General features: G+C 35.5%; 4 protein-coding genes and 1 non-coding gene across 7 annotated transcripts; 4 read left to right on the top strand and 1 right to left on the bottom strand.

The window, feature by feature from the left end:
* The first annotated feature begins 254 nt into the window (after positions 1-254).
* Positions 255-4,747, top strand: LOC107036375 (solute carrier family 49 member 4-like). The gene is made up of 7 exons (XM_015254315.1): positions 255-516; positions 1,237-1,327; positions 1,393-1,652; positions 2,230-2,356; positions 2,962-3,067; positions 3,613-3,982; positions 4,647-4,747. The coding sequence occupies exons 1-7, from the start codon at positions 255-257 to the stop codon at positions 4,745-4,747; spliced, it is 1,317 nt and encodes a 438-aa protein (XP_015109801.1).
* Positions 2,480-2,552, top strand: Trnar-ucu. The gene has a single exon. It is a non-coding gene; the product is annotated as a tRNA-Arg (tRNA).
* Positions 4,748-4,911: 164 nt separating the features above from the next.
* Positions 4,912-10,345, top strand: LOC107036397 (protein arginine N-methyltransferase 7). Of its 2 annotated transcripts, XR_003783021.1 has the most exons (7): positions 4,912-5,120; positions 6,201-6,528; positions 6,888-7,369; positions 7,988-8,692; positions 9,224-9,384; positions 9,455-9,852; positions 9,929-10,345. XR_003783021.1 is itself a non-coding variant. In XM_015254340.2 (6 exons), the coding sequence occupies exons 1-6, from the start codon at positions 4,941-4,943 to the stop codon at positions 9,705-9,707; spliced, it is 2,109 nt and encodes a 702-aa protein (XP_015109826.1). In that variant the 5' UTR covers positions 4,912-4,940; the 3' UTR covers positions 9,708-10,345. The 2 variants fall into 2 exon arrangements, 1 of the variants encoding a protein (XP_015109826.1); XM_015254340.2 differs by having other exon boundaries at positions 9,455-10,345.
* Positions 9,747-12,129, bottom strand: LOC107036398 (DTW domain-containing protein 2). Of its 2 annotated transcripts, none has more exons than XM_015254341.2 (4): positions 11,970-12,129; positions 11,052-11,394; positions 10,357-10,559; positions 9,747-9,974 (listed from the first exon to the last, which is right to left on the bottom strand). In XM_015254341.2, the coding sequence occupies exons 1-4, from the start codon at positions 12,053-12,055 to the stop codon at positions 9,845-9,847; spliced, it is 762 nt and encodes a 253-aa protein (XP_015109827.1). In that variant the 5' UTR covers positions 12,056-12,129; the 3' UTR covers positions 9,747-9,844. The 2 variants fall into 2 exon arrangements, with proteins under 2 accessions (XP_015109827.1, XP_015109828.1); XM_015254342.2 differs by having other exon boundaries at positions 11,959-12,017.
* A 1,536-nt stretch (positions 12,130-13,665) lies between these two features.
* On the top strand, positions 13,666-16,478 carry LOC107036422 (trypsin). The gene is made up of 6 exons (XM_015254371.1): positions 13,666-13,798; positions 14,334-14,431; positions 14,506-14,763; positions 15,289-15,402; positions 15,478-15,627; positions 16,210-16,478. The coding sequence occupies exons 1-6, from the start codon at positions 13,732-13,734 to the stop codon at positions 16,462-16,464; spliced, it is 942 nt and encodes a 313-aa protein (XP_015109857.1). The 5' UTR covers positions 13,666-13,731; the 3' UTR covers positions 16,465-16,478.
* The last annotated feature ends 10,246 nt before the right edge of the window (positions 16,479-26,724 follow it).

A 26,724-nucleotide genomic window follows, 5' to 3' on the forward strand; every position in this document is an offset into this window, starting at 1 on the left:
ATAGAAAAAATTGTACAGGCAATTAAAATTCTACTGATATTTTTATAAAGCAGTTCCTATTGGACATTTTCTTTAAAAAAACGCGGAGTAAAACAGCGGAAAAAAACTCGGGAATGTGGAATTGTCGAGACTGCAGCCGATGAATAAATAAATGACAGTCTGACGTGACAATTCATCTGACATGCGGCCAAAAAACACAACCTAATTTTCTCAATAACAAAATTTTCTGAGAGGACTCCCCGGGATCGTTTCCAATGAATTCGGGTGAGGGGGAGCATCTCCTGACCCTCGAAGAAGTCGACAGGACTTCGAAGAACCGCTGGGTGGCCCTGGGGCTCTTCTGCGCGTTGAACTGCACCCAGTGCTATGTGTGGAACACCTGGGGACCCATCGCCGAGACCGTGATGAGGGCTTTCCCGTCCTGGCACAAGAGCTCCGTCGCACTTCTGTCGGACTGGGGGTGCATCACGTATTTGACTTGTTGTCTGCCCATTTGCTGGGTTTTGAATACATCGCGTGAGGATTTAAAAATTTACTGTTTGCGATACTATTTCCGTTATTTTTGCTATTCCAGTGCAATTATATATCTGTCATTTGTATGATTCACGCGATATTTACAGTTGAAATCATCATATTCGTCAATTAAATTGCGTGAGAAAATTTTGAGAATATTTTTTTTTTAATATGCATTTTTCATTAAAGAATGAAGCAAAATATCTGGATTTTTACAAACTCAATTTTTTAATCACAGAATAAATTCCTGGGAACTTTCTGAATTTAAATAAAATTTTAAAAAATTGAACAAACAAAATGGACAGAATTGAAATGAATTCAATTCAATTTAGAGGGAGAAAGCGTATGAAATTACGGATTTCAGTAGAAATTCAATGGAATAAATTTAAATGTCGACATTATTTCGATTATTTTTATTATTTAGACATCACATATTATTTTGCACATGTTTTCTGAACATAATGACATATTATGTATTGCAATCATTAAATTTTCTAATCAAATTTCGTGAAAAAATTGAAAAAAAATCTCAGATAATTAAAATTGTTTAAACTTTTGTAAAAAGTCCTTGTTAAATATTCTCTTCTCATAAATAAATCGCGCAAATTGTTTAAATCATTAGAAATATAATTTTTTTATAACGGAATTAATTTTTGTAAACAGTCCGAATAAAAAAAATCTTTACGAATTAAAAAAAAATTGAATTCCTGCTTTTTCCACTAGTTTTAGCCGCCCCAATAAAAATAGCCGCAGTTCTATCGACACTCGCGACCTTCATCCGATGCATTTCCTCACAAGAATCGATCTTCACCACGTAGGTGCGACTTTCGCAATTAATTCTTGAAAATGTGATTGAAAAAATCGGTTTTCTGTGGGCAGAACTGCGCACTTGGCGGCGATTCTCAACGGTCTCTCTGGGGTGATCATCGGGCCTTCGACGGCGCTCATTTCCGCCGTGTACTTTCCCACTGGGGAGAGAACCACCGCCACCGGAATTTCCGCGGCATTCAACCAATTCGGAATGGCACTTTCGTATCTCCTGGGGCCTGCGGTCGTCAGTAAAACCGAAGATTTTCATTCTAATTCGACGGTTGACGGTGCAACTCTCAGGGTGCAGATCATGTCTCTCATGCGCATTGGTAATTTTTAAAATTAATGATAAAAAAAAATTGGTGAAGATAAAATTGACGAGTTAGCGTTTTTTTTTTGGAAAATTCTAGTGAATTTTTAGAGGAAATTCCACTGCGTCATTTTTTTTCCAATTTGTGGAATTTTCTTGCTTTTGCGCGATTGTTTAGTCAATATTCAATTAGATTCTGTTCAATGATTAGAAAATTGTAACAGATTTTTAGTTTTATAGATGAGTCATTTATTTATATTTTTATCGCTAAAAATTCTTGGAACTTAATTTTTCCAGTTTTTTGTGACACATTTTAAAATATGTTTTTGATATATTTGAAATGATTTTATTTTACATTATTTTTCATTGATGACGATTCATTGATGAAGATTTCCCACATTTTTTAATGTGATTCTCACATTTTCACTGAAATGAAATTTATTAAAATGTTTCTATTGAAGAAAAACTGCGATAAGCTGCGGAATTTTTCCATGGAATCGACGAAAAATTGATGAAAAATAAAAATAATTTTTTAGTGAACTCATTAGGTTTTTTCTACAATTTTTTTCGCACCTTTTTATTCCTTAAAATTTCAGAATTCGTCACACAACTGCTTGTATCAGTGGGAATTCTCTGTTTCTTCCCAAACGAAGAAGACAGCTCAGCTGGTAATGCAGAATCACAAAAACTGGGAGTTTTCGAGTCGCTGGAGAGACTCGTCAGGTGAGTAATCAATTTCTGTTGATTTTGGGGGAGAGATAACGTATCGATCGCGGATTAAATCATTAATATTGCGTGGGGATGGGCGTGCGCCTTGAAACCACGTATTGCGGTAAAAATTAGCAAGTCCCTTTGGCGCAGAGGATAGCGCGTTGGACTTCTAATCCAAAGGTCGTGGGTTCGATCCCCACAAGGGATGATTTATTTTTTATTTTCGTTTTATCATTGAATGACTTTCTAGAGCATCACTTGGGCGTTCTTCGGTCATTGGGGAGGGATTACCTTCGGTTTTCGGGGTTTATCCACGAAAAGTTGACATTATTCAAATATTCACCTCATGAACATGAGACTTGAGCTTATTTTGATGATTGAAATTCAGATTTTTTTTTATATTTGCAAAAAAAAAAAGAAAATGCAAATTTTTTTATTTATTAACATTTTGTTGTTTTTTAATTGTTTTGCGACTTTTCAAATTTTTATATATGAAACACAACGGAATAATCTATCGGAATATCTCTCTCAATCAGATTTATGAAAATGTAAAGAGATTTTTTTTTATTCATTTATTTATGAAAATGTGAAGAGAATTTTTTATTGTTGAATTCTAGGCACAAAAGTATGTGGTGCCTGTGTCTGGCTGCAGCACTCAGTCAAGGAGGCACTGGACCCTGGCTGGCTATGATCACTATAGCCTTTGGGAATATCATATCTCAAGTATTTTCATTTCAGTAATAAAACGATGGAACATACTGTTAAAAAAAATTAGGTGAAATTTTAATGGCTTAGTTATTTGGAATTCGCAATTTAAGGAAAAAATCAATGGAAATTGTAAAGAAATCGGAAGAATTCAGGCAAACATATTCTTGAATTGTTAATTAATTGAATATGTAGCGTAATTTGACCCTAAACATTCACGTATTTATTGAAAAATTTTCAATTCCATTGAATTTTCAGTAAAATCAGAAGTACAATCATTTCTTCCTTTTAATTTTCCCATGAAATTTGAATTCTTTTTTTTACTCGAATTCTACTCATTAATTTTACCTCCAAAATCAGTTTTTGGGAAGAATATTCCCGAAACGAAAAGAGAAAGCAACATTTTGTGAAAACGCTTTTTATTTCAACAAAAAAAATAATTAAAAAAATATTGATAAAAATATTCAGCAAAAAATTTCATGTTCTCAAATGAAAGTAACTTTCGTTCGATTATAATGCTAAATTAATTCAATCACGCACTCACGTAATTGCGGAATGAACAGAGCGAGGCGGACAAGTTGGCCTTTTGGACGGTAGTGGGCAGTAGCATTCTCAGTCTGGTCATCTCCCGAATTATGGACATCTTCCAGGGCCACTTGAAGCTCGCGATTTACACCCTCCTCATGACCTCCTCAGCCATGTTCCTGTGGGTGATTCTCCTGGACTACAAGATCCTCGTCTTCCATAAGAACGAATTGTACGCCGCGGTTATACTCGGCATCTCCCTGAGCTGGTCCTCTCCCGCGTTATTCCTCGAGCTCGCCTCCGAGATCGCGCACCCCGTTTCGGAGGCCATCGTCGGAGGGTACATGATCTTTCTGTCGAATATCATCGGGACTTTGTTCTATCTTTCGTATTTCGTGCCTGGATTAGGTGAGGAATGCAGTTAGTGGGGAATTTAATTAATTTTTCTACTTTGATAGAAATTTTCTGCAAAAAATATTTCAGAGATCAATAGATTCTGATCTGTGTACAGTATATTTAACTGAAATTTAAATTCTCCTATTTTTGTCACATTTTTTTCCTTTTCACAAAAAAATTCAAGCAGACACTTTGAAAATTTCAGCCCAAGAATTTTTATAACAACGGAATAATTCGTATAGAAAGATCAAATTTTATTGACTTTTTTAATAAAATACTTCTTATTGAACATTTCATCGCAAAAAAGTATTTGAAAAACTGAATTCGTAAATCGTTTCTCTCTTGGAATTCCTCGACTTAAATTCCCGATTTTTGTCATATTTTTTCCATTTCATAAAAAATTCAAGCAAAGACACTTCAAAAATTCCAACCGAAGAATTTTTATAACAACGGAATAATTCGTATGGAAAGATCAATCTTTTCGACTTTTTTAATGAAATATTTTCCATTGAACATTTCTTCGCAAAAAAGTATTTGAAAAACTGACAGAATTTTTTTATCTAATAAATCTTTTCGCACGTCTTTGTTAAAAAATTCATAAATCGTTTCTATAACGAGAAAAAAAATTATAATTCCATATTTAACATAGTAAAAAGATAAAGCGTTACATTTGCAGGTGACAAATGGTCGAGTTGCATTGTTCTCGGGAATTTAACCTTAGCCACAGTGCTAGTTGCCTACGTAAAAGACGAATATAATCGTTCAAAGTTCGAGTGAAGACAAGCAATCCATAATTTCCCCCGGAACACCTGGGGAACACCTCTAATATAATATCAGATAATATTGTCGACGTTTTCCTTCGAGTCAAATTGTTTCCTCCACTTCTGAGCGACATCTGCACTCGCGTGCGAACAACACTTTCGATGTTTGGGAATCGCACATGCTCGAGGGGCCGGTTAACCTCACTTCCATGCTGGTCAAGTGTATCGTAAATAAACTGAGAATTCCACTCCGAAAAATGAGTATTTTCACTCAGAGTTTTGATCCTATTACCGGATGTGCAATATGGGAGGAAAAGGACCCGGATTACGATTACCATCAAGAAGTAGCACGATCAGCGTTTGCTGACATGCTCCACGATCATGAGAGAGTGAGTGCTCCATTTCATTTGTTTTTATTTCGTGAAGGTGAAGTCCAACAGGACCCGGTCAATTACAGGATCAAATTAAATACAGATAAAGTAGGGAAGGGGGGGGGGGTAAAATGGACACTTGAGACTTTTTACAAATAATTTATAACTCAGAAACAAATTTATGAATTGAGCTCAGTTTAGGCTCGTCACAAAGGGAAAGAATTGCTCTTCGTACTGAAAAAAAAATGATTAAATTTCATCAACATTTTAACCCCTCATTAATATTTTTAAAAAAGTCAAAAGTGTCCGTTTTACCCCACCCTCCCCTATAATAACGAAATTAATAATATGCACAGTTTAACATAATTCTCTTGACGAAAGCGTTTTTTACATTTCTTATTTTGTGACTGACATGTGCTGCTCCAAATGCTTGTGTTGTTGCTGGGCTTTTTGCAATTTTTAATTAATTAATTAGAGTATATTGTGACTGTGAATAGTAATAATAAAATAGTATTGTTTATACCCTTCCAAGACCCCAGTATTTATCCTATTATTATTTATTTTATAAAACTTGTTAGATCATCTATTCTATCTAAATGAATTTATCATATAATGTATTATAAATTAATTAATTTAAAAAAATGTTCATTGCATTATAGTTGTTTTAGATCAGTTTTGCGTTGTTTTCTTCATTTTGTGGGCTTTAAGATTCCTTATATTGCATAAAATTTGTAGCCTACGAGGTCTTTTACATTCCCACCGGTTAAATATTAACTAGGACTGAACTTAATTTTTAACAGTCTAATAATATAATTAAAAAATTTGAAAGACTAAATCTTTTAATGTTTTTTTAAAGAGTAATTTTTAAATTTTAATTCTTTCATCTTAATCTTGTAAAGAGTAAAATAGAGGAATTGAAATTTAAAATTTAACAGCAAATTAAAAAAAAAAAAAATTAATTAAATATTTAATTTAATTTAATTTAAAATTTAATGTTTAAAAGATATTAAAATAGAAGAATTCTTGGCAATTAACAAAATTCGTTCATAAAACAATAAATGAATAAATGAATGATTTTTCCCCTTTAACGATCCTCAGAATCAAAAGTACTACGACGCCCTGCAAATCGCGATAGAAACAAAGCTCAGACAGGGCCAGCAGGCGCACGTCCTGGATATAGGAACAGGTACAGGCCTCCTCTCGATGATGGCAGCCAGGTGTGGAGCAGACTCCATAACCGCTTGTGAGGCCTTCAAACCGATGGCCAAGTGCGCCCTCGAGATAATAAAGCACAACGGTTTCGACTCCAAGATCACCCTCATAAAGAAACGCTCCACCGAGATGACAGTGGGGGAGACAGGGGACATGAGGCATCGAGCCAACATCCTCGTGACCGAGGTCTTCGACACAGAACTCATCGGAGAAGGTGGTGAAATCGATTATTCAACTGAAAATACTCCACTCCCATAAAAAAAAATGTAAAAAATGTATATAATATGGGCGAATTCCACATATTTTTCAAATTTATAAAGAATATATAAAGAAACATGTAAAGTATATAGTTTATATACTTTTTTTACATTAATTGGGCCAATTTAATATATTTTTGGGACATATCACTAGATTTTCATCTTCCTAAACAATTCTATTTAAATATCTTCTAAAGAAATTTTTCACCACGAATTTTCCCATTATTTGTTTTCCAAATTGGGTTTTATCATAAAAAAATTCAAGTAAAAAACCTGAAAAAAATTGAAATAATATTTGCAAGTTTATTTGGTGCAGGTGCTCTCCAGACGTTCGCCCACGCCCAGGAGCACCTCCTGGAGGAAGACAGCATCGTAATCCCCTCGAGGAGCACCGTCTACGTCCAGATAATCCAGAGTGACCTGGTGGACTCCTGGCACAGGATATCCCCGATAAAACACCCAAAGACCTCAAAAACCCTCTTGAACCCCCCGAAGTCCATTCAGAAGTGTCCAGGGTCCCTCGCAGTACACGATCTCCAGCTGTCCCAGCTCCCCAGAGCCTCGTTCACACCATTATCCCCCGTTCTGCCCCTCTTCCACTTCGACTGGACTGGAAGGACCCCTCTGGTCTTTAACGAGACCTCGGAAGTGGTCTTCAAGGGGATTTCCGGAGGGAAAGCCTCTGGGGTCTTCATGTGGTGGGACATTGTCATGGATACCAATGAGGAAATCGTCCTGAGTTGTGCACCTGTCTGGGAACATCCAGATGCGATGGTTAGGGGGTCTGATAGCACCTCGGTGAGTTGGAAATAATTTGTTAAATAATGTGTATTAATAATAATTTGTTGAATAATTAACAATTAAATTTAATTAACTATATCGTTAAAGAATAATATAATAATATAATAATATAATAATAATAATATATTTAATAATGTTATTAAAGTTATTAATTTTAAAAATTATTTAATTTAATTTGTTGAATAATATATATTTTTGTAATATTTTGATTGCCACTAGTATTTTGGTTGTTTATTAGGAGATATTGACTACTTTTGTTATTATTAAATAGCAGACTTCTTGAAAATTTTTATTACATTAACGTTTTATTATATTAGAATTTATATTTTTGAGTTTTCAATCAATTGACAGAGAATTCTCGTCTTTCTTCTGTTAAAAAATTTGGGATTTCATTGAATTTTTCAAAGAAGAGAGTGATATAATCAATTTCAGGGCTGACATTTACTCTATGTTAACAAGAACGAATTGGAAAAATAATGAACAAAATAACGTTATAAAAAAAAAGTGGATAATCCAAACTACAAAAAAGAATAATGAAACATTGAATTCCCCTCTTTCTTAATTCATGAAATATTTGAATAAATAAACTTATAATAATAAAATCTCTCATGTCAGATGTCTGAAGCTGTTGATGGGATCCCCTGGAGGGACCACTGGATGCAGGCAGTGTACTACCTCCCAGAGGAAGTGGAAATTGAGGAGAGCGAGGAGTGCAGGTTGATGGGGTGTCACGACGAGTATTCCTTCTGGTTCAAGTTGACTCGAGGGGAAGCTGAAGCCCCTGAACCCCCCGCCTGTGAGTGCTCAGTGCACATCGCCTACCCCAGGACGAGGCTAGGACAATTGAATGATAAATCGAGGAATGAGAAGTACCTGAGGGCCTTGGAGAGGTCCATCACGCCTGACACAACGTGTTTATGCTTTTCTGATGGCTCTCTGCTGGGTCTGGCTGCTGCCAAGCTTGGAGCCAAGGAGGTGGTCATTCTGGAGCCCAATCATATGTCGAGGAGGGCTTTGGAGAGCTTCGTCAGGGGGAATGAGCTTGAGGGAAGGGTCAGGATCCTCCAGGGGGTCGAGGAGATGCCGGAGGGAGTGCAGGATCTCGTCTTTGGTGAACCTTATTATGCCAACTCTATTTTTCCCTGGGATAACCTACGGTTCTGGTATCTGGCCTCACATTTTGCTCCTGGGGTGAAGGCTCTCCCCTGCGCTGCCAGGGTTAGAGGGGTCCCAGTGGAGTTCAAGGATCTGCATAAGATCAGGGCTCCTGTAGGGATCTGCGAGGGGTTTGATCTTAGGATTTTTGATGAATTGGTGATGGTGAGTCGATTCAACTTGATTTTAGAGAATTTTGTTTTTATTTTTTTTTCAATAGGTTTGACGATATTTATAAAAAACTATTGCAAATAATAGTTGATGATTCATGTTAGGAAATAGTAATTAATCTACTTTTGATATTCTCAAATTTAAGGGAAAGAATTCAGTAGCGAAGCGGTAAAACGGGTTAAGTCGATTTTGACTTATGGTCCGTTTTTGATTAATATCTCGGAATCTAAAAGAGATAGCAAAATTTTTCTCATGACCTTTTTTGCAGGGTCAATTGAGGGTTATAAAAAAGGTCATAACAGAAATTGTTCTATCTCTTTTATATTCCGAGATATTCGTCAAAAACTGGGCAATAGTCAAAATCGACTTAACCCGGTTTACCGCTTCGCTACTGAATTAGAAAATTTCCCATAAAAAATAATTTGCTCCAAAAGAGAATCGATTTATCCTGTTTCTTTATGAAGAATAAATAAAAATATTAAATAAATATTGAACATGAGATATTTAGTAAATCTATTGTCACAGGCATCCAGTGAAATTAGTGACGATCCTGTTGAAGTCCATCCACTCTGGGAATATCCTGGAAGAGCACTGAGTTCTCCATTCGATCTAGCAGCATTCGATTTCAACGAGAGATTCGACGAAAATTGCGAGCAGAGTTTTAATGGAAAAATTCCGATAATCGAGTGAGTTTTCCTTTCTGTTTTGTCATCTGTTCAGTGTGAATAATCGCAGTAATGAGACGAAAAATTTCAGGAGTGGATCATGCAATGGAATAGCTCTGTGGGTGGACTGGCATCTGGACCCTGAAACGATAGTTTCCACTGGTCCAACGACAGAAGTCACCCCTGGCCAGAGGATATCCTGGGACATGAACACACGACAGGGAGTCTTCCTGCTCCGGAAAATCGAGGACGTGACGAGCAGTCACGTCCTCACCTGGTCCCTCAAGTATCAACTCAAGAGGGACAGAAATTTTGTGTTCAATTTTAATGTAGAACTCCAGTAATTCCAGAAGACTACTAATTCAATTCGCAATTATGTTCGAATGAAATTGGCTGTCTGCTGTCGCCAGACAAAAATATATTTAAGAGACAATGTACAATGGATGAAGTAACTTAACATTAGGTTATTAAAGTATTGTTTCTACGAAGGTAATTGTGGATTCATTCGTAATTGTTTGGCTAGTCGTTTTCCTATTAATTTTGGATATGTCTTTTGTTTTATTAGGTACTCTTTGCTCTGGTGGGTGACAGCACCGTTGTCCAATTGAAATCTGGAATTATAATTATTCCATGCATTATTATCAGCATTTTAAACTGCATTATTTGACTATTTTTTTAAATTATTATCATTACATTAATTTTGGATAATTTTTCATTTCCAATTTTCTCATTTTGCCATTTTTTTCATCCATTCTATCAAAAGCAGGGATTAAAATCGAATTTATAGGTATTCTTTCGTAATTTAGAAGAATAAATAAATTTGAAAATGTAAAAAATCGATTATTTAAGTGATTTGACAGTGAAGCAATGGAACAGAATGTGTTAAATTCCCTCTTGAACATATGTTTTAATTTCTAAAAATATTTCTGAAATGAAAGTGTTTAATGACGTTGTGGCAATAAAAATTTAAAATGCAAATTAACAGATACTGACTTGCAAAGATATCGTAGAGGTCCACACATAGCGTCCTTCAGCCACTCCTTCCCCTCTAGAATCGTAAGGGAGAGAGCTCCACTCTCCAGAGTCGACAGACACCCCTCAGTGGGTTGAGTCCTTATCACGTACTCACTGGCTGGAACTCCCACCAGTTTGCAGGCCCTCAAGTCGTGCAACGCAGGGCTGCAATGATACATTGCCTGAAATAATCGAAAATTGTTCACTAAAGTCCATCACAAATGATGGGAAAAAGTCAGAGATTAGCAAGCAACTTAATTTACGATTACATAGTTTATTTGGATAGTTAATTTGGGTTTTCACGTGGTCATTAACGAGTTAATTCAATTAATGAACTACCATCATAGTTCCACTGAAATTCCAAAGAAATTCGTCATTAAAAATTCCAAATTTTATGGAAAAATCAATGGAAATTGTAAATTTTGATTCAATTCATTTTTAATTCCATAGCAATTGATTAAATTAGGAGAATTTAGGTAAATAAATTCTTGAAGCAGAGCTTAATTATTACTGAATATTCATGTGTTCATTGACAAATGAGGAATTCAACTGAATTTTTACTAAAACCTGAAATTTCAAGATTTGTTTTCCCTAAAAAAAGACATTTCAATTTTTTCGTAACAGTGCAAACTGATTTTAATTGAAATTATGATGAAAAAAAAATATTAACAAACTTTTGCCTGAGGCCAGGTGCCATCCAGCAAGACCAAGTTATAAGGCTTCTGTCCATTGACCCCGACCCTCGGTAACTCAGCTATATCAACAGCGTCAGCAGTTGGATACAGTAGAATAGTGTTCTCGTCGTTGAGGATTTCCGCCAGTCCCTCGTGTCTCGTCCCTGGGAATTTTTTCCCCCTGAATGTGAGGCATTTGCCTGGCTCCAGGGATAGAGAGAGCATTGGGGCTGTCCGGAGGCACCTCTTGACCTCTGCAGGATGCTGGAGGATGATTATCCTCGATTCTGCGTGGAGGCGAGGGCTCGGGAGGCCTGGACACCAGCAGACACCCACTGGCCTCCTAAAAGGCAATACATTCAATAATTAATTACAAGCAATATTTCATTTATTATCAACTATATTAATTTGAACTGAATTAATTAAACTCTGGGCAAAAATCAGTTATACTAATAAAAACTAAAATATTGGTTAATTAGGTTTAATAATCATTAATTCGATAATTTGACATGGTCTGTTATCATTATTATGTCATAGTTATTGTAATTTATTTAATGTTCTGTAATAAAAAAAATATTTAATACCTCATGCTCTAAAAAATCTGTAATATTCTCTCTCTGTTAAATAGTGATGTGTCTTTCTTCATATAATCGAAGAATATTCTATTTTTTTGGGCACAATATTTAACAATAAATACTAATGTTACACTATGTTACCATTTTAAACCATAATATTGCTCAAACTCGAGTTTCTCAAAGACCAAAGTTTATTTATTTCATATTATTTTCCATCATTTTTTTTTATACTAGTTTTTAAGATATGTATATACTGTAAATATTGAAGTGTTATTCAATAAAAAAAGCCTCCGATAATTCAGCAGTTGATGATGTTATTTTTTTTCTAATACATTTTCGTCACCTGCATTGGGAGCATCTGTCTCTCATCTCTGGAGGGTCAGCTGGAATGCCTGAGAGCTCTTCCCACGCACAAGAATTTTCCATCATTCTAATAATTTATTGATTAGTTATTGTTGAATAAACATTCGACACTGGCTAACCCCTGTCACTGGGGCACTGGACACAGGACTTCAGGAGAATTCGGAGAGCTGATAAAATAGGAGTCTGACGGACCAAATGTTGTCGAGGGTCCCTAGCATATCGACATTTTCGAAGAAGGAATCTATTCTTCATGATTTGAATTCTGGGTTTGCACAGAATTTTCTTATTGCTGGAAGCAGGAATTGAATGATAAATAGTCAATATTATTTTTCCATCCAATATTAGAATTTCATCATTTTATATTCAGGAAAAATACCTTCCAATGTTTTACAATTAATGTTAATGATAATTACTGCTGCTTGAAATTTTGAATTTCATTGAATTTCAATTCTTTTTTTAATAGGGCGAATGGAAAAGTCAATCTTTCATTGAAAATGGAATAATATCCTGCAACAATGGTTTTAGGATTTTATTCCATTAAAAAAATGAAGATAACATGAATGCAAAAAAATTAATAAACATTAATAAAAAATGAAGATAACATAATTCTTGATGTTTCTTCACTCCTCATTAAATTCCACAACCCAAAAGCTTGCACTAACATGAATTGGGAAATTCAGTTGTAATATTGTATTAAAAAAATTTATTTGATTCAAATGAATGAGAGATGCATAATAAATAAACATTGTCCTCGTGGCGTCACATCCTCATTTGGTTCAAGTGCTTCTCAGAATTATTCTGAAGTGCCTGCGATTCAATTGCGGAGGGATTTACTTTCATATCTCATGTAACAACTGGCCGAAACAGGCTCATGCCGATTGATAGATTAATCCACTTCATTTCGTTAATGGTGACGTGGTATCTGATTTTACTCCGGGGATTTCTGTAATTAATAGATTACTCTTGTTCTTTTTGTTGTCGATAAGTTTCCGGAAAAAGTCCTATCGGGTAATGTTTTTAAAGAGATATTCTTCAGTGAGAGCTAGATAAAATTTTAAGAGTTTACGTCAATGAAAAACGCAAATGGAAATGTTCAATGGAAAATATTTTACAGAAAAATAGTAAAAATAAATAGAAATGGATTATTCAGTAGAAATTATTTCTACGGAAATTTATCGGCTCAAATTTTCCACTACTTTTCATTAAAAAAAAAAACAATTTTTTCTTCTGATGAAAAGAAGAAAAATGTAGGGGAAAAAAATGAGGAAATTCAGGTCGAGGAAATCGTATAGAAAGATGAAATTATACTGTATTTTTCCTATAAAATAGTTTCTATCAGACATTCTATAAAATTTAATAGAATTTCCGCACATTTTTTAATTTGATTTCAAATAAAAATGCCTGAAACACAATTTTACTCCCCAATTCCCCGGATTTAAACACAGTATTGTTTCGTTTATTTTTTTCTCTTCGTGTAGACTACGAATATCTGTAGTACCCAATTACCGTAGAATTTAATCGTTCACATCTCCATCGATATCCATCGCTTCACGGTAAAAATTTGACGGCGATGCGAGCATCATGTACCTTGGAAATTCCAAGAAGGGGAATCGGATCTAGATAAACGATAAGGGATTGTGATAAATAGGTTTGGCCATCGACATCGGCGTTGCAGATAGCACTGAATTGTTCTAGTTTCCCTTGACAATTCATACTGACAGTCAACAGGGAATCATTGGGTGATGATGCAGTGGATAATACCGACATTTTTCTCCGTGGTGTTTGGGTTTCTGGTGATTAGTATGGAAGGTAAATAATAAAATCGGTCAAATGGAGGTATTTATAGGAGTGATGTTTCTGTCGCGAGTATTCAGAGATAAAACTTTTGGAATGGAATAAAAAAATGTTTTCTCACATTTTTTATTCATCTTTCAGCGAACTTTTGTCTTTTGTTTTGACTTGAACGAAAAAATTATCTTATATTTTGCATTAATTTTCAGAAAACTTTTGTCTTTTGTTTTTAATGAAACAAGAAAATTATCTCTTTCCCACATTTTTTCTTCAATTATTAGTGAATTTTTGTGTTTTACCTTGAATTAAACGAAAAAATTATTCGCTTTTCCTCATTTCTCTTCATTTTTTAACTAAACTTTCGTCTTTTGTTTTGAATTTACCAGAAGAGTTATGTTTCCTCACACGTTCCCATCAATTGTTACTGAACTTTCGTCCTGTTGAGTGAATTAAACCAAAAAATTATGTTTTCTCAATTTTTTCTTTATTTTTCACTAAACTTTTGCCGTTGCGTGTAAAATTATCAGTAAACTCTTGAATTTTTCTCTTCAAGGAACTGAAAATGAACTTCTTCCGGACACAGTTACCTTCAAAGCCGATGGGAGGATTGTGAACGGAAGTAAAGCTATTTGCGCCCAATTCCCGCACATGGTAAACCCATTCTCCCTAAATTCCCGATAACGCGACATTAATCTATTGAACAAGGAATTCGCGGATTTATCCAGGTGTCGTTGAGAAGACGATGGACCTCCAGCCATTTCTGCGGAGGCAGCATAATCGGTCAAAAGTGGATTCTCACCGCGGGTCACTGCATGTTCCGAAACAATGAGGTGATGGGGCCTTCAACATTCTACGTTGTTGTTGGGGGGGTGAATCTGGATGACAAAGAAGTTGCCCCTCGGCAAGTGAGGTATATCGATCAACTATTCGTCCATCCGGCATACGACGGGACCTATCTGGTGAACGACGCCGCATTGCTATTGGTAATCATGATTTTTTCTTTTTTATTTTCTTCATTGTGAACACAATTATTTGTTTAATCATTTTTGTCATTTTTATTCAAGTGATAACAACATGATAATTTTCTTAGGAATAATCTGTTCTTCTACTGTATTTTTTTTGTAATTCATCAAATCGCGCCTGAAATTTTCTTCAGATCACAGCATGAATTGTCAAACTTACTGGGAAAATTAAAAATTCATTTGAATTAATGGTTAATTTTAATTTTAAATTCTACTTTGAAAAATTAATGTTTAATTTTCAGTTGGATTCAATAGTTGGATGAATTTTTAAAATGAAAAAAAAAGTCACTGACTTCTCAGTGAATAGAATGAATAAATTATGCATGTGGAAATGTAACAAATTGTTATGTAATGTATGTAGAAATTTTTCTGGAAATCTTTCCTTTTAACAAATCTCAGGACTTTTTATTTGAAATTTCAAGAGTAATTTTTCAATTGTAAGAGACGTTTATGTATTGGGGTTTCATTTTTTTTATGTCATTACAGCTGCAGGAACCACTTGTATTGACAACTCCATACGTTCAAGCAATTCCCTTGGCGAAAATTACGCCGGAAAATGGAACCGAGTGTATTGTTTCTGGCTGGGGTTATTTGAAAGAAGTACGTAATATCGCAATTAATTCCGCATGTTTCGTTGCCTCGATATACCTGACACTATATCCTCCATTCATCTAGGATGACCCAGTTGTCAGCAAGGATCTGATGTACGTCAATCTGCCGCTTCTGTCGCGACCCACTTGTAAGACGCTGTTGAAGAGAGTAACAAAAATGACGGACGGACAAATTTGCGCGGGATACATAGATGGGCTCAGAGACGCCTGCCAGGTGAGACAATTTCATTGGGGTAGATTGAAATTTATGAGAATTATTTTTTTGATTATAAAAAAAAAAAAAAATTTAAAAATAAATTTTTTATTTTAGAAAATTTCATAGGGCGGAGATCCGCATCTTTTCTGTGCATTTTTCTTCAATAGAAATGGAAAATATTCTGCGGAAAAAAATCAATAAAAGTTGATTTTTCTATAGAGCTTATTCTACTGAAATATTTTCTATAGAAAATTCATGAGCTCAAATTCCTAAAATTTTTGTTTGATTTTTAAATGAGAGGAGAAGAAAAATATCCAGATTTCTATTCAATTGTCTCATTTCTTACTAATTGATTGAGAAAACACTTTTTTTTTTAATAAAATATTTTTAAAAAATATATTTATAACAAATGAAAAAAAAATCAGAAATTCATGTCGAGGAATTTCTATAGAAAATGTTTCATTAGAAAAATGAAATTCTACTGATTTCTCTTCATCGAAAAATATGAAATTGATGAAAGAATATGCTCCCCGCATATTTTACTTTTCACTCCACCAAAAATTCCGAACATGCAAAGACCGAATTTCGATTTATTCACAGGGAGATTCCGGAGGTCCTCTGATATGTAACGGCAACCTCACCGGCATTGTGTCCGGCGGTCGAGGGTGTGCGCGCCCCGATCTTCCAGGATTCTACACAGAAGTAGCTCATTACAGGGACTGGATCGACAAGATTCAATCATCCGGAGGTTCTTGCTGCATGTGTGCTTGCGATAGAAAAAACAGCAGGTCCAGCGCTACGGCTGCCTCTACGTCACTAACGTCAGCAATCGTGATCTTTCTGTCGATTTATTAAAAACTGCATTTGGTTGTGCGACAAAAATTACAGAGTATTTATTATTCCTCTGCCCTCGCCATATTTTACGGTTTGAATAACTTGGGCTAAAATATCTTCAGGAATTTAAGCCGAAGGATTGTTTTAAAATTTTCTAATTTTTATCTGCCGATAAAACGGTGATTTTTGCCTTCTGAGGAATTCATGTGCAGAATTCTGTGCCGAATTCATTTGCAGAATTCTGGTTTTAGTGTTGTGAATATTCCCTGGTAAGTAGCCGGCTTGCGGTCTGATAACAGTCCGACAGTTGATATGAATGCAATTTTTATGGAACTGGTGACAACAGAGGGTTAACGTTTTCCTCAATAAAAGAAGAAAAATGCGTAGATAAAAAGAATCTCAGAGAAATGATAAAAACGTAACGTAAATTCTCTGGCGAAATAAAGAAAGTGTATTTTCGTCACTCGGCCCGATAAACGGCGCTTACTCGGGCTCTGTCGAGAGGGGGTAAAGAGAGTTTACCGCGGCACTTGAATAATCGGTGCTCCAAGGAGGGTAAATGAGACGCTCGGTGCTCCAAGGAGGGTAAATCTCACTTACCCATCCTAGGAGCGATAAAGTGGGCGTCACCATGTGCCCTGACGTTCCCCCCACTTGGGCATGCGCTCTGCGTTCGGGTAAACGTATAGTCGGATGAGCTGTACAGCGCCTCTAGCGGCCTTCTCTACAACTTAACCCACTAGTGGTAGCCATGTTGTTGTGTGTCATTGAGAAGATTTATCATTAGAAAAAAGTCACTCTCCGAGTTTTTGTTCAATTTAAAGTTGATATTTTTGTTCAAAAAACAACAATTTCTAAAATATCAGTATTTATAACGTCGACTTCTGTTCTTAATAAAAGAAGAAAAATTGAACAGCTGAGTATCTTCTTTTATCTTTGATATCTGTTCTTATTTTCTATTTTTTATGCAATTTTCTTTTCACAGGTCCAAAATTACCGTCATCAACCTACTGTTTTTGGATATTTTGGCGGACTTTACTAGTTATTTATTTTCGCATCAACTGATATTGATTTTATTTCGATTTATTTTTTTCTATTNCCCCTCGCGGACGGGGCCCTTTTTTTCCAAGCGTGGACTACGCTCGATACAACCAGAATCTAAAGACTTCTAATCAACGAAAAATTATGAAACCGACATGTAATTGAAGCTGCAGTCTTCCCTTTTTCGTTGTTATTTGTTAGGTTGAGTTAAATTCCATAGTTCTGGAAGTAATCAATTTCAAAGAGACTCATTCTATCTCGTACATGAGGAATTGAACTAAAACACAATGAAATTATCATTCTTTATTTGAAATTTGCTAATGATTTAATTACGAAATGAACAATTCATCAATTCCGAATAAATTACACGTTTATAAATTCGTTCTCATCGCAGTCTAGACTACAATTTAATTTCCAATCAATGAATTTTTCATTGTGTCTAAAAAAATGATTAATTTCATGTGAATAAAAATCTTCGTTGGCAACAATTAGAACAAACCCCTCCATTTGATTAAACTAAATCATTTATCGTGGCGCAAGTAAACAAAATCAAAGGCATGTGTACCCCCACCCCCGACGCGTAAACGATCTCTCAGTTTATCTCTCAACTCGAATGAAACCGTATCACCATTAAGGATATTCCCCTGACAAATTACCCCGACGCATTATCCTCCCATCGGCCTCAATCAAACCCACATCCCAGCAGCGTAACCAGACCCTCGAAGCCCTCCAACCCCTTCGCCCCAACATATTGCCACTATATCGACTCAAGCCCAGAAATCATCTTACTGGTTGAGTCCAGTTTACCGGAATCATTCCTGCCCGAGTGAAGAGTTGAGTTGGAACAGGGGAAATTCCCACTTGTGCAAACGGCAATAGCTTTCCAGCCCTTCTCACTTGTACCTCGATTTTCCCTTTTATTCGGCCCCTCGTGCACGTGAACCTCCGGATTAGATTCGACTGGACATTCTCGATGCCACTGTGTCCGCTTCATAATGGCCCTAGAGGGGTTGGATGGACGTTGGGAAATGGGAGGGATGTTGGACGAGCCTTCGAGCGAGTCTGGCAATGCTCCAGTGACTCGAGGACCTCTTCTATGTCCGATGCTATTCTGGCTAGAATATTATTCGTTATTTCTGGGCGGAGACTCTGACCTTGGTCTGGCCCCCCAGGGGCATCGAAAAATAATCCCTCGTTAATTAGACGCCTGGCGTCACCACAATGCATTTTTATTTCGGACAGAAATTCTGATCGAATTCGGTAGGAAATGCCTCGAAAAATTGAAATTCTGTCTCTATATTATAAAAATCCAAGTTGACTTCTGGTGATGAAAATTTGGTACTCGAAATTAAGACTCCAATAGTAAGGGTCATGAGGGTCAAAATAAGGGTCACAAGGATTATTTTAAGGGTCAGAATAAGGATCATGAGGATGATCATATGGGGGTTGACGAGCGGAATAAGCAAGAGGCGTAGCCCCTAGTAATTAATAAAAATAAATATTATCAAAAAGTCACATGAGAGTCATTTTAAGTGGCTAAAAAAACTACTGAAAATCAGGGAAAGCTTTGCGCCATGAATTCTCCGCCAAAAGGCGACGAAAAAATTTGAAAGATGGCGTAAAAAATTGTTCCTTCCGTAGGAACTGGATGACGCGAGTTGAGGGTGATCAGAAGACGATAAATAATTTTTAAAAATGTTTGAAAATGCGAGGTGGGGGCGCCGGCATCGTTAAAGTCTCTTAGGGTTACGTGAGGGTTATTCGAAGGTCATGGAGGTCTTCCAAATGTAAAAAACAATAGATAAAAAAATTCTGGGGGTTTGAGCCCACTCATTCTTTAATGAATAAACTAAAGATTTAATTTCTTGAATAATTCCAATGGAATCACAATCTCCAACTCGAAACAGACGATCTCCATATCCGAATAGTAGTTTCAAATCCCAACAGCCGTGATATCGTATTTCTGTAGAACTCATTCGGGATGTGTAATGTAGTGATACTGCTTAATATTCATTGAAGTAACTGCATTCTATCTCAGTGTAGCCACAGAAGGGCATTACCCGGCTATCGTTTTCCCGGGGATTGTGCTGAAATTGTACATGAGCTTGAATTTTCCATCCTTCGTTTTGGGAGTATTGCATTACATTAAACGCCGGTTCTAATAATGTCTTTTCCATTCCAGGCATGGCGAATGAATATCATTCCACAGTTCCATTTGCGGAAAATCCTTTCCATTGAATTGTCGTTAAACAATAACTCTTCCAGTTTTTCTGTTTATTTTACTTTTTTCTCTATCCTGAGAAGAAGCAGTTTAATCGTTTTGAATAATGGAATGCAAAATTATTCATAACCCGGGGTTCATAGACTTTTTTGTCGAGGCAAATGCCACTTTTTAAGTTGGATTAGTTTCACGAGATTTTTTTCTTTCTTCACTCCAGTTGCTCCTCTTTTCGCCGGTCCTGGGGGGAGGGCCCACGAATACAGGAGTGGTGTCACGTACTTAATTTCCTAGCCAGTCTCTAGACCCAGCTGTCTGGTAACGCCTGGGAACAGCACACCGCAAGCTCCTCCGAGCGTTCTCTAGTTTAAGAAAATCGTCGTCTATATTCCAACGGCTCTCCTCGGTACACTCAACTTCTCTTTCACTTCTTTCTTTCACAAGCGTTTGGAGAATTATTAAACATAACTGTGAAATATCGGGGCTGGAGTTGCGTGGAAGAGTGGCCGTTGCACGGTACGTGCACGGGATTTTTGAAAATTTGAATCTCGGTGGGAGACAGGTTTGGGTTATTCATCTCATTTTTTGGGGAAAATGGAGAATTTGAAATTAGTATTTATTTCAGGAGAGAATTGCTGGAATTTGACGATTTGAAAGAAAATTATGTTTATCTTTATTAATTACTTAATGTAAAAATTTGAATAATTAGATTTTAATAAAATTTAGACGAAATCTTCTGATGTTTCAAAATAGTTCAAGAAATGCCGTCTTCATATTTCAGTTGCTTTTTTTAGTCCCGAGGTCACTATTTCAATTATTTATTTATAAACTTTATTTATAAAATAACTAAATTATTTATTTTATAAATATGTAATATTTTGTAAATATCCAATGAATTCTTTTGACTCTATAATTGGCCTGTGGGCTGTTGGGTTTGTATACAGCAATGAATAAATAAATAAATAACGAATATTTTAATAAATAATAATTCTGTAATTTCAATATTTGGATTTTTAATAAATTTCGACATCTTTTGATGTTTTAAAACCATTCAAGAAATGTTGTCATCACATTTCAGTGGTTGGTTTTAGTCCTGAGGTCATAATTTCAATTATTCATTCATAAACTTTATTTATGAAATAAATAATTTAGTTATTTTATAAATATGTAATATTTTGTAAATATCCAATGTGTTCTTTTGACTCTATAATTGGCCTGTGGGCTGTGTCTGTATACATCAATAAATAAATGGCTAAATTAATTAATAAACAATGAATATAAAAAAAAAAATTCTGTAATTTCAATATTACGATTTTTAATGAATTTCAACATCTTTTAATGTTTCAAAACAATTCGAGAAATGTTGTCTCCACATTTCAGTATTTGTTTTCATTTCCGAGGTTTCGCAATTAGACACTCACACTTTGAATGGTCTTTACGACCCCCCATTGGCCGATTTACAGGTACTAATATGCCTGATACTGCCGGCATCGACCAATGACACTGTCCAACGCTGCTCAACCCCTTTCCCTGCGGCGTAGACGGACCGCGTTCCGAGGTGGATAATGCGTCGTATATATGCGCCATGGTATGCGACGGACAATTCGTTCCCTCGAAATGTTATCAAAGTGCCATACTCTCCCCTCTGCAATGGATATCGCCAGAGGGTTGAGCGATACGTCTTCCTGCGAGCGGTTTCCAGAGTTCTGCGCGGAATTTCTCCGGACCTCATGTTTTGGGTGTACAGAGGGTTTCAAATTCTGAATAGTTGCAGGTACATTTCCTTGATTGAGAGCGAGTAAAAGGGGAAAATGAAGCGACTAGGTTGGACATCTGCATAGAAATGGCACGGGAAATGAGATAAAAATTTCTGAGCTTGACAGAATATTACGTCGCTCTTTGAAATGAATGAATAAATAAATGAAGATAAAAGTCATCTTTCCATTCCACGAACTGGATATAGAAACAAGATGTCTAACAAAAGGAAAGAAAAAAAAAGAGGAATAGAAATAAAAAAATTTAAATAAAAAATAAATAAATATTTTATTAGTCTTATCAATTTCAATTCCTTCCTTTTTTATTTTCTCAACCATTTTTTTACTTGGATACAGATTCTAAATTCTAGAAAACCTAAAAAATTCTCCGATTTCTTGGAAAATTCTAGGAAAATGTCGAGAAAAATTTCGAAAATTATTCAATTCTCTGAAGAATTCCCGGATTTTTTAAATAATTTAAGAAAATTGACCACTTTTCTATCGAAAATCAATTCACAACACTTCACTTATCATTCATCTTTGTCATTGATTAATTTTTTTTATCCACCATTCATTTTTTTGATGCATTCACGAGCGTATAAAATTTAATACATTTGAAATTTGAATGAAAAAAGGAAGCGTCGCAAGAAAATGAGATGCTAGAACCTCTCTCGTACGTAAAATAAAAAAACCATCACAAAATCCGATTGAAATTAATAATGAATAACATTATTCAGACATTGCCCATCACAAACTACCTCATCTCTCCCTAATACTTTGATTGAATTCGAAACTCGAGACGTTTTTTTGTAGCATTACGTCTCAAGTGTCCCTCTGCCTCGAATCCTCTCTCGAGAGTCCATCATTTCGAAATAACTCGTCTGAGGGTCTGGACAAATTGATTTGAGGGATGCTCGGGACTTTACAATACGATACGAAAAGAACCGTCTGCCTCGATACCCCTCACTTCAGATCTTCAAAGGATAGCATCCAACGACATTACCAACTTTCGACCCTTAAATTATTAATGACAATGTGGAATATGTAAACGCTAACTTCTGGAAACGTGGGCTGAATGAAGGCGGAGGTGACGTTGAATCATTCAGGGGGAGGGAGGAATTTTCAATTCGACGGATGACAGGGGGTGAGGCTCTGGCCAATATACAGCGGGTTAATAATTCATATCGCTTTGGGGGTCGATGTATTTTCGATAGGTGGAGAAATTTTGGGAGAAGAGATTTTACATTGTAACTTATTTTATTCTATTTTTTATTGTTCTTGATTTTTTTGTTTTTCAATTTTTTAAAAATAGTTTTCGATTTTATGTCTATGTAACAAAACATATTTTGCATTCATATTTGTCTTCATTCGAAATTTAAAGAGAACTGCATTTCAAAGCAATTTCTTTCATCTCGAATTTAAAATAATTGGATAATTTCATATTTTATTCCGTTTTTATTATTCATAATTTTTTTGTTGATATTCTCAAGATTTTAATATGTTTATACAGTAAAATATATTTTTATTCATATTGCTGTTCATTTGAATTTTCAAAAAGTCTGAATTTCAAAACCTCTTCATTTATTCCGAATTGAAGAAAATTTTGCATTATTTTATATTTCTTAAATTTTTTTTATTATTCTTGATCGCTTTATATATTTGTCTATATCATATATTTATGTAGTGGAATATATTTTGCATTGGTATTTTTCTTGATCTGAAATTTAAAGAGAACTGCATTTCAACGCAACTTCTTTTATCTCGAATTCAAAAAAATTCTATTATTTTATATTTTATTCCACTTTTTATTATTCTCGATTTCTTTTTTGCACATTTTTCTCTCGATTCCATATATTTATGTATTGAAATATATTTTTTATTGACATTTTTGTTCATTTGAATTTCAAAAAATCTAAATTTCCAAGTAATTTCTCTGATTTAAAATAAAAAAACATCGAATGGCAATGGCATTGTCACTCGTTCCCGCACACCCGTCAAGTCCGCCCGAAAGGGGAGGAGATAGGGTGATGTGTCCCTTTTCCACAGAGCAAATTTCCCCCTATTAGTCTGCCAAATGTGATACGCTCGATCGACAACACTCTCCCGGTTTCCTTTTTCAGAAGATCAAAGGAGATTCTAGTGCACCAGAGCCTCTGGGCTTCCTCCCTTTTCGTTTCAATGTCCAACATTTGATCTTCCTCCCTCATCTCTTCCCGGGGACTCTCGTCCGCGCTTTCACGATCGGCCGGGCCTCACTGATACATGTAAATAGCCGAGACGTGATCGATTTCCCAGAACAAAATTTTATTGACACCGCGTAAATAATTTTTTCAACGTGAAAAAATTCGAACTCAATAAATTATCTGCTTCACACAATGAAAATCGACATATTTTCATTAAAATAAAAGTACAAAAATATTGCTGAAGTGAATAGACTGGCAAACTTATTTTTCTTTTAAATAATTTACTTTTATTCTCCTGCATATGTTCAAAGGCCTTTTATTTCTATCGAATGGCCGCGTCGCATGCGTTACGTACCGTGAATCGAAAATAAATCCAGCCCCCGGGGGATAAAATACGAGAGAAGAGAGTAAGAATAATGTTGGGGACAATTTGAAAGGGGGCGCGAATGGCAAGTAAATTCTATGCAATAATACTCTCCCCTGTGCGCAAAAAAAAATTATTACGCAAGAAAAAATATACGTGTACACAAAAGGGCTGTGGGATCACGCAAAAACGTGAAACTGGAGACCGCTGAGGGAGTCATTCGATACTGTGGATGGTAAGCAAAGTGATCCCTTATGGGATGCGTTACGGTGACGCTTCAGGCTTTATTTTTCTTCATTTTTTTTTCCATTCTCGCTGAGGGTGAACTGTACCTCCTTCTGCATTTTTTTCGGTCCTCTCGGTGGCTCCTCGGTCCTGGATTATCACTCCGAAACTTTTCTCCACAGGAGGAAAATGAAAAAAATGAGGGAAAAAACGAGGGGCCAATCCATGTTGTAACGATAAGTCTGGGGTTGGCCTCAGGGTAGTGCGGGATACTGAGTATATTCGTAAACGATAAAGGCTTTTCCCATCATCGACTTTTGGCCGATGGGTGGGTGGGGATTTTATGGTCTACGAGGTGATTTTATTTTCTGTGAAAAAATGAATGGGAATGAAAAAAAAATTATTTGCCTCGTATATTGTCGGAACATAAAAAAAATACTGAGATGTGTGGAAAACTCGTGGCATAAATTCTGAGGCAAAGGGGAACGGAAAAATTTGGAAAATGGCTTAAAAAAATGTTCACTTTCTGGGAACTGGATGGAACAAGTTGAAGGTGATTTGAAGACGATTAGTAATTATTAGGAATGTTCAAAAACGCGAGGTGGTGGACGGGTTTGGCCGCCATCTTGCTTGGATGCTCCCGCCCTCTGCCGGAAGGAGCTGGAAAGATGGCGGCACCACCACCTTACATTCTTTCTCAGTTTTTCACTCCTGAGGCCTCTTAAAAGGGATTTCAAAATCTTTTATTATAAATTTCTCTTCGAATAATAATCTAGATAATTTCTGCTGTTAAAAAATAGTAGAAAATCTATAAAATTCCAAACAATAAATGAGTGAATGGGCTAAAAAATGGATGTACATGGGACAGGGTAAAATAGAATAAAACACACACCTTCAATTTCACCATTATCTTTATGATATTGGCATTAAAAAATGTTTATTAATATGTATACTTTCCTTAAAACTCATTCGCCATACTCGTATTCTTCATTAGCGTAATAATCGTATTTATTAATATATAATAATTATTACCGTCACAATATATCTATAATATATATTATGTTCACAATTTTATTCATTATCATTACTTTTTTTTACTTTTTCTTGCATATAGAGAGTAGTTTAATTAGTTACATAGTTAGAGGGTTGCGTAGATTTGTTTTATTTTCTGTCTCTTTCAATCTTTACGTGGTATCCACACTAACATATAAAAGCGGTATAAAGCTCGTTCCTCACACGCTGTATTCTTCGTATTTTCTCCCTTTTCGTTCAATTCATTTTTTTTCTATTTTTGTTTTTTAAGTCTAGAAGGAAACATAATCGTCTTGCGGTTACAATACACTTACGAGATTAAAAAGAATTAAACGAAGAACAAAGAAGTCGGGATTCTAAGTCATTTGTAATGCGATCCGGCGCTATTTCCGTATCATTTTTTAATAGAGACATTTCCAACTATTTCAATTCATTCTCCTCTAGACGCCTTTTTTTCACTCATTTTAAAGCAATTTTATTCTCTACATTTAAATGTCGTTGTGTTTCGTTATAACTGTCGGTGGGATTGCCGCACAAGCCAAAGTAACATGGAAGAAATTAAAGTAATGACCACTATTATTCGATACATCGAAGAGTTGAATAGTTCAATGTGTGGTAATGTTACGTCATATACACGCTGATATACCATTTTGTTCTCATTCAATTTCTAATACAAGCATTTTTTTTTTCGCATTTCTATCGATCACTGAACGTCGGCCGCTGGGAAGTAAATCAATCGTCCAACAATTGGATTTAGTTTTCCAGCAAGTGTGCCAACGCTTTCATTCCCATTCCCTCTCAGATGCAGGCCGGTGGGATTTTTTTATCAGTTAAGGAGTCGTCACTGGTGTTGAGGGTGAATTGTTGGAGCTTTTGGGGCTTTAGGCTGTTCGGGTGGAGGAGATTAACGCCCAGCGTTTAATCTATTTGTTTTACTATTTTTTTTTTCATTTCGACATTATTGGTGAACATTTTTTTGTCAATGAAAATTTGCGGGGGGAAATTGGATTCTTTTTTCCTTTTTTTGCATTTTCAAATGTGAATTAATTGAGGTTTCTCGGATTTTTATTACATCCGGAACTCTTCAATCAATTTTTTATGAATTTTAAAGATTTATTAGCTTTTTTGAATGAAAATTCCTTAAATTTTCTATTTATTTCCTCGTGTTATCTTTAATTTTTCAGTTTCTTTTTATTTCCCATTCTTTAACTTTTCATGATATCCCAACGAATATCATGAAAGGAAAAGACAGTGAAATAAAAAACACTGAAAAATCAAACAAATATAAATAAACTGAAATATCCCATAATTTTATTTCCCTCAGAAAACTCAATTAATCATTCCACACATTCGAAATTCTCCATCTACTGCGCAAACCGAAGACTGCGTCGGGTGCGTTGAAATTGGTAGGATCCCCATGATTTCACGTCGTCATTTTTACGACGCACTTCACTGCTACGTAAT

This window comes from Diachasma alloeum, unplaced genomic scaffold (genome assembly GCF_001412515.2).
Source record: "Diachasma alloeum isolate Michigan unplaced genomic scaffold, Dall2.0 Dall_scaffold_00209, whole genome shotgun sequence".
Taxonomy (NCBI): domain Eukaryota; kingdom Metazoa; phylum Arthropoda; class Insecta; order Hymenoptera; family Braconidae; genus Diachasma; species Diachasma alloeum.

Coding starts and splice junctions, on each gene's coding strand:
- LOC107036375 (XM_015254315.1), top strand. CDS start 255: ATGAATTCGGGTGAGGGGGAGCATCTCCTGACCCTCGAAGAAGTCGAC. Junction 1,653..2,229: donor CATGTCTCTCATGCGCATTG/GTAATTTTTAAA, acceptor TTAAAATTTCAG/AATTCGTCACACAACTGCTT. Junction 2,357..2,961: donor TCGCTGGAGAGACTCGTCAG/GTGAGTAATCAA, acceptor GTTGAATTCTAG/GCACAAAAGTATGTGGTGCC.
- LOC107036397 (XM_015254340.2), top strand. CDS start 4,941: ATGCTGGTCAAGTGTATCGTAAATAAACTGAGAATTCCACTCCGAAAA. Junction 5,121..6,200: donor TGCTCCACGATCATGAGAGA/GTGAGTGCTCCA, acceptor AACGATCCTCAG/AATCAAAAGTACTACGACGC. Junction 7,370..7,987: donor GGGGGTCTGATAGCACCTCG/GTGAGTTGGAAA, acceptor CTCTCATGTCAG/ATGTCTGAAGCTGTTGATGG.
- LOC107036398 (XM_015254341.2), bottom strand. CDS start 12,055: ATGATGGAAAATTCTTGTGCGTGGGAAGAGCTCTCAGGCATTCCAGCT. Junction 10,560..11,051: donor GCACCTGGCCTCAGGCAAAA/GTTTGTTAATAT, acceptor CGATTATTTCAG/GCAATGTATCATTGCAGCCC. Junction 9,975..10,356: donor CCTCTACGATATCTTTGCAA/GTCAGTATCTGT, acceptor TTATAATTCCAG/ATTTCAATTGGACAACGGTG.
- LOC107036422 (XM_015254371.1), top strand. CDS start 13,732: ATGATGCAGTGGATAATACCGACATTTTTCTCCGTGGTGTTTGGGTTT. Junction 13,799..14,333: donor TCTGGTGATTAGTATGGAAG/GTAAATAATAAA, acceptor TTTCTCTTCAAG/GAACTGAAAATGAACTTCTT. Junction 15,628..16,209: donor GGCTCAGAGACGCCTGCCAG/GTGAGACAATTT, acceptor ATTTATTCACAG/GGAGATTCCGGAGGTCCTCT.